This window comes from Cimex lectularius, unplaced genomic scaffold (genome assembly GCF_000648675.2).
Source record: "Cimex lectularius strain Harlan isolate CLEC.00 unplaced genomic scaffold, Clec_2.1 scaffold332, whole genome shotgun sequence".
NCBI lineage: Eukaryota > Metazoa > Arthropoda > Insecta > Hemiptera > Cimicidae > Cimex > Cimex lectularius.
In genome coordinates, this window is record NW_019394218.1 from 330,897 (window position 1) to 343,469 (window position 12,573).

The window sequence follows — 12,573 nt, forward strand, 5'->3', positions numbered from 1 at the left end:
CAATGATGCACACTTTTATCATTCATTCCATTACACCTGCTGTGAATAAAAGAATAACAACTGAGACAGTCAAACAGTTCAAATCCTATGTATTTTTTTTCTCTTTCAATTTTAACAAATATAATGACTGATATTAATAAACAGAGCAAGTTTTTAAAACTTTTTTTAACAGTATTAAAATAGAGAGGTTTAACTTTTTCGGCAATATCGCAAAAATATACAAGTTTTAATTACATACATACATACATAGTTACATGCTTAGAATATTTACAATTTAACAATATTGAGCTTTTGATATGAATTTAAAAAAGTTAATTTTTATTTTTATTTTTCAAAATGTAAGTTTTAGTTTACATTTGACTTTGTGAAAACTTAAAAAAAAAAAAATCTTTCCAAATGGGCTTTACTGGGAGAATGAGTAAAGAAACATTATATTGTGTTCAAACCAAAACCAACAATTGATAGTTATATTTTACAAAAGCTGTTCTTTTGAAAATAAACTAAAATGCAAACAATGTCAGGTTTCTTTGATAAAAAATGATTGATTTAAAATGTAAAAAAAAGTTTTACTTATCTAAGTGTCTATTTAATTATTTATACACAATATCAACAGTTTAGCATCCAATGTTTATAATGCTATTTAGCCCAAGCATTCGGCCTGTTTTGCTTTGTTTGTTTCTGCAGCATAAATGGTGGAAAGTGGTTATCAAGCGAGTGCCTGGAATAATGTTCACTGAAATCGCCACTCCTGACAACTTGTCTACAAACTGCACACTTTTTCAACTTAGACTTATCTGCTTCATTATCCATGGAGTATAAAGTCCACAATTGCTGAAAAAAATTGAGTTTTGTTTTTTAAATAAGTAATAATACAAGTTGCGTCAATAAAATATTTTCAAGTCTCTGTTCTCACCACTCTACTTTTTTGTGGTCAAATTGATTGTCAATTTTTTCTCAGTGTAAGCGTGGGCAAAAGATGAAGTAATTCTTTGTTGGACAAAAGAGTAGAATTGACAACTGATCAAAAGTAGATTAAAGTAAATAAAATTACAAGAAATTGTAAATCTGGTCAACTATTATATTACTAACTTCTATTTTATTCTTTATTATCATTCTTCAAAGATAAAAACAAAAAAGAAATTAATAATGGTACACTATGGAATTTAAAAGAAGTAAAATTTCAAATCAACTCTCAGTTATGTAAGTAAAATCATTTTTTTTAAAAAGTAAATCAAAAACAAAGACAAAGTAACTCATCACAATAGGAAAAACAATACAGCACTTGCTTAAATGTACTCTGATGCAATTATAATTAATTTCTTGGTAAACACTGAAGGAATTAATATAAAGTTCGCAATGAAGGTTTTAACATATAAATTTTGTCAAACAAAAAAACCATTCTGTATTTAAACAAATAAATAAAGCTAAACAAAAATGTAATTTTTGGAAAAAGAAAATTAAACTGTACTTAATGTTATAATGATGAATTAAATCAAATGTGGGGTATTCAAATAAGTTCACTTAAACCACAACTCAGAATTCCTACTTTCTTATAAAATTCCTTTATGACATTTCTCATACCACATGTTTGAAACAGCATTCTGCGATTGGTTTATGTTTTGAAAGCTGGTGGGATTGATGTAAAATATTTAGATACACTGCATGGTAAGATGACGAGAGGAGTGCGGTCTAGCAAATGACGAGGCCAATTGAAGGAAGTTCCTTAAGGTTTCAATAGTTTTGTTTCCAAACAGGTTTATCAAGTAATTTGATGATGTAATGAACTAGAAACACATTGTGACACAAATAAACATTTTGATTATTTCCAGCGACAACAATATTATTCTTGGGGCATTATTTTAGGTATCAACGATATTGTTTATCATTTTCATTCAATGTTTACTAACAAACTTGTTTTACTATTACGGCATAATACAAACATGTGATAATTATGCCAGTACAACAGAGAAATGTCCACCTGGAATTCCTCGATTGGGCTACAGTGTTAAACCGGAAGGGGAAGCCTCGAACATTTGACTTAAAGTTCATTTGTGAGTACAAGTACTTTGATTGAGTCTAACATTTCTAGCATTGTATAAATTCACTTTTTTCACATCCTACATGTATTTGTATAATTTAAACAACATTTATAAATCCTAGGCCCTGAAGATGATCTCAATAAAGATCGAAACGGCACGATAAAGAAAATGTTTTCTAAAACCTACATCACTCCAGACCGCATCTCATGATCTCCAAATAATCATTAACAGTCACTAAACACCACACATTTAATTCGTAATGACTTAAGCTTTTTTTCTGCTTTACCTTTCCAAACTTTATATTTTTTTAATTTAAGGAAAAACATCCATTTTCATTTACCTAGAAATTCACTTAATTAGAAAATAAGAAAACACACCAGAGGCCATTTAAGCAGATGGTTTTCTCTAATGGTGTATCGAAAAATGCACTACCAATTAAGTTTTTTTTTTTTTTTTTTTTTTTTGACATTGACAACCAAAAATTGGACATTCGTATTTTGTTGTTTATTTCAAACTATATGTAGTATTTTTATCGTTATATTAATTACAACAATCTTAATTAAGTATAAACCAAATGAAATGAGATCAGAAATTCATGTTTTCATAATTTATTTTTAAATTATGATGGCTTGTAAGAAAATAGACCAAAACACCAGAAAATAATTTAGTGACAGATTAAAATTGAACTAACAATTTATTATATCACTAAATGATTTTACAATGATTGGGCGAATTTTCTTTCAAACCATCATAATTTTTAAAAAATTATGAAAACATGAATTTCTGATTTCATTTAATTTATATTAAATTAATGTGTAGAGATTAGTGACCGTTAATCGATATCTGAATAAATATTAAATTAAGTTTGTTTTAATTAATATAACAATAAAAATACATATAGTTTGAAATAAACAACAAATTAGGAATGCCTGTTTTTCCTTTAATATATTTAATTTTATATAGATGAAATTTGAGATTAAAAAAACCAAGGTCATAGATGGTATTCAAACCCACTGTCTTTGGAATGTACCCAACATGTTTTTCATGATCTATAACTTGGGCAAAAAAGGGAATTGAACAAAAATAGGTCGTGTTGAGTGTTGGTCTGTGTCTTGGGGATTAAGTCACAGTGGCTCAAGTGGTTGCCATTAATAATTGGGGTACAGTGCCGAAGACCACAGGATATCCTCCATAATATTGACTTTTTCTATCTAAAATTTTTTAGATATAAAATTAACCCACAATTATATCACACCAACCAGCTTCAAGGAAAACAGGAATGTGAACACAAGAAAATAAGACATGTAAAAGGATTGATTAGTTGTCAACATAATGTTACTTGAACATTCACGTTAGCAAACATTGAGAAAGGAAATTAATAATTTAAAAAATAAAATACCTCTTGTTTGTTTATATCTGGTAGAAGTGCAAGCAATTCTGGAAAAAGCTGAGCAAATATTTTCTCTGTCATGGACAGGCGACAGTGCTTATAGTAATCATCAGGCGATACAATGCCACTCCTGTATGCCATTGAAATATCTTTAAATTGCACCCATGAATCTGAGCCTAGGGCATTAGCAACTTTGTCAACAAGTGCGTTATTTCTTTTTTCAAAGTTTAGAGGTGGTATGTATTCACCAAGCCCAAGATTATCACCCCCCAACGGTGGAAAAGAAGCACCATTCATAGCGGTAAACCCTGGAGGCGGTGCCACTACTTGTTGAGAAGGTGGTGCTAAACCTGGAGGAGGTCTCTTTGGTGCCCAATTAACTTCAAACCCAGGAGGGGCTTTTGAAGTTTCTGTACCAGCGAGAGCAGGAAAAGCTTCGTCTAATTTCTCTTTCCCAGATTTTTTAGCCATCTCGGCATTGGATTTAGGTTTTGCATGTTTCTGCTGGTCTGATTTTTCCATTTCTTCAATATTTTCTTTTGGTTCACACTCATTTTCTTTATTGCTAGTTTTTGTAAGAGTTTCAGGCTCTCCAGGTGTGTTTTTCTCTAGAACACAAGCAGCCTGTTTTTTTTTAACATTAGTTCCAGCTACATTTGTACTCCCTTGTGTTTTGGACTTTGATTTTTTCTTTTTGCTTTTTGAGGGCTGAGGGTGATCACTGTCACTAGATGGAGCTGTATTTGAGGCAATACTTTTTGTTAACGTCTTTTCAGGTTGTTTCTTTTTAGGTGCAAGTGCAGGGAAATCATCAAGATTAGGTGGGTTTTTATTAGCGGGCTTGGCATTGTAAGCATTGTGAGGTAACGACACTACATGAGATTTGGATACATCTTTTTTCTTTCCTTCTTTTTTATTAGTTGTTGTCCATGTTGATTCTTGTGATTTCGTTTGACCCGTTTGTGGTGCTGAAGAAGGCCCGGGAGAGCCACTTCCCAAATCCAGGGCGGGGAAATGATAATTATATGTGTGCTCATTGGTGTTTGCTTTTGATGCTGTGAGTGTTGTCGTGAACCTAGGATGGTTGACCTGAAGCAACAAAGAGGTTACAAACTAAATTAGAAAGATCAAAGTAGGTTTTGAAAATAAATAGCTATTATTAGTTGTTTTTTGTTTCAGTCTGGTAACAAAAGATGCTATTGTTGCATGCTTCAAGTCACCTGAATAGAAAAGTTTGTGGAAGAAGGGGTCGGGCGATCAGTTGAATCAACTCTCAAACTGACAGTCGGTTCAGATGTGGCAGAGGAAGGAAGTGCTGGAAATTCCTCATATCCTGTAGGCCTCAGAGACCGTACTGTGGCTGTTACCTTGTGAGATAGAGGCGGAGCTGCAGGTGAACCTCCTAACGTTGGAAATTCTTGCTGACAATTTGTATTGGGTTGTCTTTGTGGAGTCGGTGTTGGCTGAATTTCCACTTCTTCTTCTTCTTGATGTGTAGAAGAGTGTCCTCCTTCCCCTCTATATAAACAAAATTCAAGTTTTTAAATTAAAAAATAAATAAATAAATAAAAAATCAATTACATTACCTATAGCTTAATCATTTTCAATCAGTTTCACCTGGCCAGATCAATGATTGAAAATGACAAAGCTACAAGAGAAAATTTCACATTACCTATAGTTTGTTCGCCTGACATAAGCTCTTGGTCTTGATGAAAGAGAAAATTCAATGTCAATTTTTCTAGCTTGTTTAATTCCAGCTTTTCCCAATGCCTTACCATGTTCATTAGCTTTATGAGCTGAGGGGAAAAAAAACAATTATAAGAAAACATTTTTGCTGTATGTTGCATGGGAAAATTCTTAGAAAAACTTTCTTGAATAATTTTTACTTTGCCTTTAACACATCCGTTATGGCACTGATTTGTAAAGACTCTCCTGAGAGAAAGGGCTGATTTTGAACAATTTTTTCTCTCAAAAAATCATAATACAAAGTCTAAAAGGTCAAATCAAAAAGGGGCCTTCACAGTAATGTTGATAAAGCAATACTAAAGGCCTGTGACATTGATTTGATTACAATTTTTTTTCTGGTAAACCATTCAACCACATTGGGAATCTACACTCGTTTTTACTCTCGCTTCACAACCCTTATTACATTTCTGATTTCTGCCTCTTGTCTGCCCTCAGTTTTAGTTTTGTATCGTTTACATATGCTTGGAATATATATTTTTTTATATATAATAAATACTTTTTTGAGTAAAATAATTTTCAATTAAATTCCTTGTTTTCTTCTTATATTTACTTACTTCTGTCAAAAAAATTATTACTGAAGGAATGTACTGTCAAAATTTTGATGGAATTGGTGCAACTTAAAAGGAGTAAGAACGATTCAAAACCGACAAGCAGCTGAGGCTGTAGACATGGAATTTGTTTTATTATCCAAAAATCAATTCTAAAAAGGTTAATTTGTTTATATAGCATTACACAATAATTATAAATCTACATATCCTACATTTTATTAAAAATGATGAATAATAAAACAAATAATAACCTTTCAGATCAATTTCCGTCCTAAACACTGAAGTAAATTTCTCTAAATAGCATTCGCCCTCTTCACACAGGAAATGTTCTGCTCTAAAGTGTTCCCTCAATGAATCGTAAGTTCTGAAATAATTACAAAACGTGTAATAACAGCACACTTGTAAATTTTAATTGTTACAATGGCAGTACTTGTAATATTGATGTATTCCATCTGCATCACAGAAATGACAGTAAAGGTGGTCTCTTCTGACATGACGGTATAGTTCATCATTGTCCATGTAACGTGTTTCACAAAACTTACAAAGAGGATGGCCCCTGTGAGATCTATCATTTGGATCACCATGCCTTCTATGTTCAGCCAACTCCTTTCTAGTGTAACACCTTCTTTCACTTGTGAGAATCTAATCACAGTTAATCTTTGACTTAAAATGGTTACAATTTTTATTATTATTACTTTTTAAGTACAAACCTTAAGATTATCTACACATAGGTCGCAGTATGTAAGTTGATGAACTCTTCTAACGTGGTCTCGTAGTTCATTGAAGTTAGCCCAAATTTTTCCACATTCGGGGCATTCATGTTTGAGAAGATCTTCAAATGCAGTTTTGATTTCTTTAGATTGAAACGTTATTTTGTACTTATCATCAAACTGGCAATTATTTTGCTGTATTTGTTCAAATGGCTTAATTGTACAAGTAAACACAACCTGAAATCAAAAAATTCTGTTTTGAAACGTTAAATAATAAAATAAAATATGTATCAATTGCACTAGTTGGGGGGTTTAAGGGCCAAAAACAGGTCATCGCCGACCCTTTGTGTATTTTTACTCACACCGCGCCCCACCCAGGAACTAGAAAACCACAGCACTCCACCAAGGAAAATTACAGCCCTTGCTCTTGGGGTTGAGATGGGGAGTTTGTGTCCGAGTGGATCAATGTCATGATAGCTCAAGTGGTTAAAGAAGCAGCAAATTGAGCCGAAGGTCATGGGTTCAAATGCTGCTCATGACACTAACTTTTTCTTCTCATCCAAAACCTTAGATAAAAAGTTTAATTGAAATAATTACACTGCTCAATTATGACTGCTAAACATATTAATGTAATAATGACAGAAATAATTTCTTTGTTAACAGCTCCCCACAGCCACTTCACAAGTCATTGGGAATCAAATTCTAATTACACGATTTTTGAAAATTTAGCAAAAAAGAGGGAAACTTTGAGGGTTAAGATGGGGAGTTGGTGTCCGAGAGGATCGAAGTCATGGTAGCTCAAGTGATTCGAACAGTGGCGTGTTGAGCCCAAGGTCATGGGTTTGAATCCCACACATGAGACTAACTTTTTCATCTCACCCAAGACCTTAGATAAAAAGTATAACTAATATAAAAATAATACAAAAATGAGTAGCACAAACATGGCCATAAAGTTTCAGAAAAAAAGCTGAACCTTGTGAATTGGCTTGGAAAAAAGAAAAAACCTACAACATAATAAGAAAAACATTGGCCAAGAGGAAAAATTGATATAGCCATTATCTATTTACTTAGGATAAATTGTTAAAATATTCACATTCAGATCGTGACACCTTAGATACCCATAATATTTCAATTTTTTTCTCAAAATTACTTAATTATTGGCCATGCCACATATCTAATAAAAGTGAAGACAGACTGTCCGCGGGGAGCCGCACAAACGTGCCAGGGGGCCCAAGGCTCTCCAGCCACACTTTACTTTTAGCAATTGTGGATTCCCTATTTACGGATGTGAATAAAAACAATTTACAATACCTATGAAAAGTCCATATCCCTAAGGGTTCCGGGCCTGCTCTGAGCTACCTCATACACCCTTGGCCATCAGGCCCAGCCAACAACCATCCTCGCACCCCTCACTGAAGGCAACCAATCTCACTCTCTGTTATATATAGTTTAGGAAACTAGTCTTTAAGATACTTTGACATCGTTCCTGACTATTATGTCATATAAGGCCTTATTATTTCGTCGTCCGTGTCCCAGATACCCTAATAGGTAAGATTTTTGTCAAGGTTGAAGTATTTTTGAAGTGAAACTTTATCAACAAATTGCCTTGTTGAGGTATGATTGTTATTAATGTAATAAACAAAAATTCAAAAATAAAATTGAATAAGAACCATCAGGAGAAATCACTGAAGTTGTTTACATAAACGACGTTGATAAATAAACTCAATCATTGCTGGAACTAAACGCATTTTCCTCTATTTTACCTACCCTTGTTGTATTCTGCTGTTAATAAGGACAAATGTCCCCTACTAATGATTTTGGCACACACCAATGTCACATGATCTGCACCTGCCATAGACAAGTTATAATGATAACATGGGCAAATAATCTGGATCAAAGTATGTTCTTGAAGAAAATAGCAAATTAAGTTGTCATTGCCGTCACCGGGAGATGTATGGCCAAATCTTAGTCTAACCATTGCCAGGAAAGTTTTTTTTTTTTAACTATATCTGGCAGTTAATATTAGGTTGGATCAGCGCAAAGTGCCTTCCTTTTATCATACTTAGTTTTCATAATTGCCATTTTTAACTACTGTATGCCTCCAAATGAGCCCCTAGATCGGAACTAGTTATAACAGTGATCAAATCAAAAACCTTGTGAATTATTAATAAGTTTCAAAGTCCAAATGAAGAGGATATATTCCTTGTCAAAAGATTATTTGGAGATCGTGAAATGCTGTCTTCTGTGATGTGGTTTTAGAAAAATATTTTCTTTATTGTACCAACGTTTCGATCTTTATTTAGATTATCTTCAGGCCTGGGATTTACAAACATTATGCATTAAACAAATACATTTAAGATGTGAATTTATACAATCATGTAAGCAATATAGAAATTTTAAGTTTAATCGAAGTATTTATACTCAATCAAAGTGTGTGTTTTCTATGTAGATGTGTCACAGTTGTGTGACATGTTGGGAGTGTTAGTGAGATATACATTTTTTTTTAAATGTTTATATAAGTTTGATTTTGAAGTAGGATTAAAAACTCATTTTTCTATGAGGAGTCGGCTTCTTTGAGACAAAAGAGGCCGACAATGAGAAAAAAGGGTAATGATTTTTCGTTCGGGCTTGGTTATCTTTTCAGGATTATAACAGATGGGATTATTAGGGAAAGGAAGGATAAATTGTTACTGATTTAGACTATGTAAAAATTGTTTGATATGTGGACTGTAATGATAGTTTTATATGTTTTGTGTGTTCTTGATATTGAATTTGATTTATGATATAGCATAGCTGCGGCTGAGTTTACATGTGTCTGTTCTGTAATTGATGATGTGTTTATCTCTGTTGAATCTCTGTTATGTAAACCATTTCTAAAAAGTTACATTTGTTTGTTTTGTTCTGTTTAATATTTTTCAATTGTTGAAATTGAAATTGGTGTTCAAAATGGCGGGTAGCTAGTGCTGTAGGATGTAAGTTGCTGCGATCTATCTCCAAATAATTATTAATTACCGGTCACTAAATGCTACACATTTGTCGAAAGAACTGAGTTATGTTGTTTTCTTTCTTTTTAAAAATTTGCTTGCTGAAATGGGTCGTTCAGTTTGTTACTTTATTCTGTAGTTGTTTTGTATGTCCAAGGGTCCAATAGAAATCTAACCACCTAAAAAAAATTGTCCAGCAAACCAGTACAAACAAGTTGTCAAACTTGCTTACATCTGTTTATTAATAATGTTATATTCTTTTAGTAATGACTGTTGAATATGTAAGTGATGCTATTCAAATAAAGGCTTATAAAATAGGGTTAAAAAAAATAAAAAGGATTGTTTAATAAGTCGATATCCAGCTGTTATCAATGATATGGCCAGTAGTGACGTTCACATCACCGACTCGTTTTTTGGGGGGGAAATCGTATTTTTGACAAGATCCCTCAGGCGGGAAGGATTGGGGAAACTTGAACAAATGGAATTAGGAGAGAATGGAAAATTTTGTGGATAAACAACAAGCACGTGGTAGGCCTAGGTCTAAGTGAGCGCCTTAAGGCCTAAACAGACGGCAGGATAGAAGATGGTCTTTGGGAAAGGAAGAAGTCGGCATAAAGTAATTTTATACCTTTGGAAGGTCCTGCCTGCATATCGGACACTCGTTTTGTCGACAAAGGACTCTCATTCTGGTGGAACACTCGAAGCAAACCGGGTGATCGCATTGTCCCAACGAGTAAATGTCCACTTTTTTGAAACAAATCACGCACGCGTTCTCGCCGTTTTCCTCCTTTGCGGAAGACTGTTTTCTCTTATCCATTTTAATATTTTAATTCGAACGGTTTGTTAAATAAACTCGACTCGGGCCCGAACCCTAGGAAAAGACTTCCGACTACTTCACGGCTGCAATGCTGTCACGGCCCGACCAACAGCTGATTCCCCTGCCCCGAGTATCCGAACTTCGATCGCTTTACCAGGCTCGGCCAGACTTCAGAAAAAGATTTCACTTTTGAATTTTATAGGTTTAAAATTGTAATTTTTGACTTTTCGGAAATCTCCAAATAACACTTTTTAAGAGTATAACCGTTAAAGAAGGTGCCCCTTCACTGCCGACCGCCCGCCGAATTTTGAATTCCTGTCTTTTTTTGTATATCACTGGCCTGATCGTGTTCGTTTATGTCAATCACTTGTTCTTTATTTTAATATAAAAAATGTATCGTACAGAACAGTATTGTGATTCATTGTTTTAAGAAATTTAACATTATGTTGTCATTTGTCTGTAGACATTATTGAACTTTTTCAATTAGCAATAGATTGAAATTTCCCAACAAAATAAACAATTTTTTTTTAACCCTTAGATGTCTACACAACAAAACCAATAAAATCAAACATCCACTTTTAGAAATGGAGCATTGGTTGGTTTCTTCTCATGGCGTATGTCCTCCGGGTACTGCACTGACATTAATGTATAGTGTTTAGTGACCGTTAACGATTATTTGGAGATTGTGAGATGTGGTCTGGTGTGACATAGGTTTAGGAAAACATTTTCTTTATCGTGCCAACGTTTTGATCTTTATCGAGATCATCTTCAGTGCTCAAAATGTTTGTTTTCTGTGCAGCTGGGTCATTATTGAAGCTCTCTCAACACATTAAAGACACATCTACACAGAAAACAAACACTTTGTGCCCTGAAGATGATATAAAATACAGATCGAAACATTGGCACGATAAAGAAAATGTTTTCCTAAACCTACATCACACCAGACCGCATCTCATGATCTCCAAACTGACATTAGTGTTACTGTTGTCACTATGTAAAACAAAAATTAATCACATTTGTAATATCTACTAATATGTATGAAGTACAAATAAAATAATTAAATTAAAAAAAAAAAAAAGTATATATATATATATATGTATACTAGCTTTTACCCATGACTTCATCTACACAGGATTCTGTTTTAATGCAATGGGGGGGGGGGGCTAGTATGGCATTCTAATGTCTTGTTTCTCAAATTCTTTTCTTCTTCAGTTCACTTCATTCTATACAAAAAATCCTTTCTTAGCAGCTACTCATGTCATGCAGGATAAGGATGCACTGTCGAAATTTCAGCCTACTAGATCCAGTACCTTGGTTTGTGCATTGTCTATCCGTCAGTTTTATATATATAGATGTATTAATAAAACCACCTATCTACTTTATTCTCTCTGCTATTTGGAATGTCATAGTTTTTTCCAGGCAAACTGCTAAATTTAATTTTTCACAATACTTTAGACAATATGTCAGCAATTCCCTAAAGAAACAGGATTACCCGTGATTAGTATGAATGTCTAAATGCTTGCAGACTTGGAACAGCAGAAATTGGATAAGTCAAATATGGTAAACATGAGTGCTTAATTCCAGTTTCTTTAGGTCTGACAGACTGTTTATTAGACTAAATATATAGTACAAATAAAATAATTATTTAAAATAAATTCATCCAAAATCTCGAAAACCTGGGGAAACACAACAGCCTGATGATATCTTGGGTATCAGGACACAAACAAATTTTGGATTAAAAAAAAGCAGACACACTGGGCCAAGGAGGATCTGCAAAACCATATATAAGCCCTGAACCTATTCTTGGGATAACAAAAACAAATGCACACGGCAAAATGTCGTTTGAATTCCTGAAGTGAATAAACGCATCTGGCTGCATTTGATGATTTTCCACATGTGGTTTTCCTACCTGAAATGAATGTATTTTTTAATATATGTTGAGTATGTGCAGGTGGGTTGTGGCGGAATATTGAGAAACACACAGATCCAACAAACTAGATTAGCTTTAAGTTAGGTGTTTTTAGAGCGAAATGCGGGAGGCACAGGTGTTATATTAATACCTCAGTGGCTCCGCAATTTTTAGCTATACATGTGGTATGAAAGGTCAGGTCGCAACAGTATGACTGTATTTATTAGTTTGAATGAGAGGGGCTCCATGTGTGGACTAGTAAATATGAGAAAAAATGAAGTCCCAGAAGTAACATCAGAAAGATTGCCAGGCCTCCCAATTCTTTTTGTTCTTTAAAAAAAATTAATATTAGAAAAAGTACTTTCCTATCTACATCCACAACCACCACAGTCCCTGTAAAAGTATTTATTAACTATACATTTACAAGTCT

General features: G+C 33.5%; 1 protein-coding gene across 2 annotated transcripts; it reads right to left on the reverse strand.

Moving 5' to 3' along the window:
- Positions 1-92: 92 nt before the first annotated feature.
- On the reverse strand, positions 93-10,581 carry LOC106661381 (E3 ubiquitin-protein ligase ZNF598). 2 transcript variants are annotated; one of them, XM_014384725.2, is made up of 8 exons: positions 10,046-10,581; positions 6,434-6,670; positions 6,154-6,365; positions 5,975-6,087; positions 5,102-5,225; positions 4,797-4,947; positions 3,439-4,518; positions 93-831 (listed from the first exon to the last, which is right to left on the reverse strand). In XM_014384725.2, the coding sequence occupies exons 1-8, from the start codon at positions 10,232-10,234 to the stop codon at positions 637-639; spliced, it is 2,301 nt and encodes a 766-aa protein (XP_014240211.1). In that variant the 5' UTR covers positions 10,235-10,581; the 3' UTR covers positions 93-636. The 2 variants fall into 2 exon arrangements, with proteins under 2 accessions (XP_014240211.1, XP_014240202.1); XM_014384716.2 differs by having other exon boundaries at positions 4,650-4,947.
- Positions 10,582-12,573: the final 1,992 nt, after the last annotated feature.

Excerpts from the sequence above, each read along its gene's own strand:
- LOC106661381 (XM_014384716.2), bottom strand. The coding sequence starts at position 10,234 with ATGGATAAGAGAAAACAGTCTTCCGCAAAGGAGGAAAACGGCGAGAAC. Across the intron at positions 6,088-6,153 it reads GGAATACATCAATATTACAA|AACTTACGATTCATTGAGGG; the intron begins GTACTGCCATTG and ends TAATTATTTCAG. Across the intron at positions 4,519-4,649 it reads CCACAAACTTTTCTATTCAG|GTCAACCATCCTAGGTTCAC; the intron begins GTGACTTGAAGC and ends TTGTTGCTTCAG.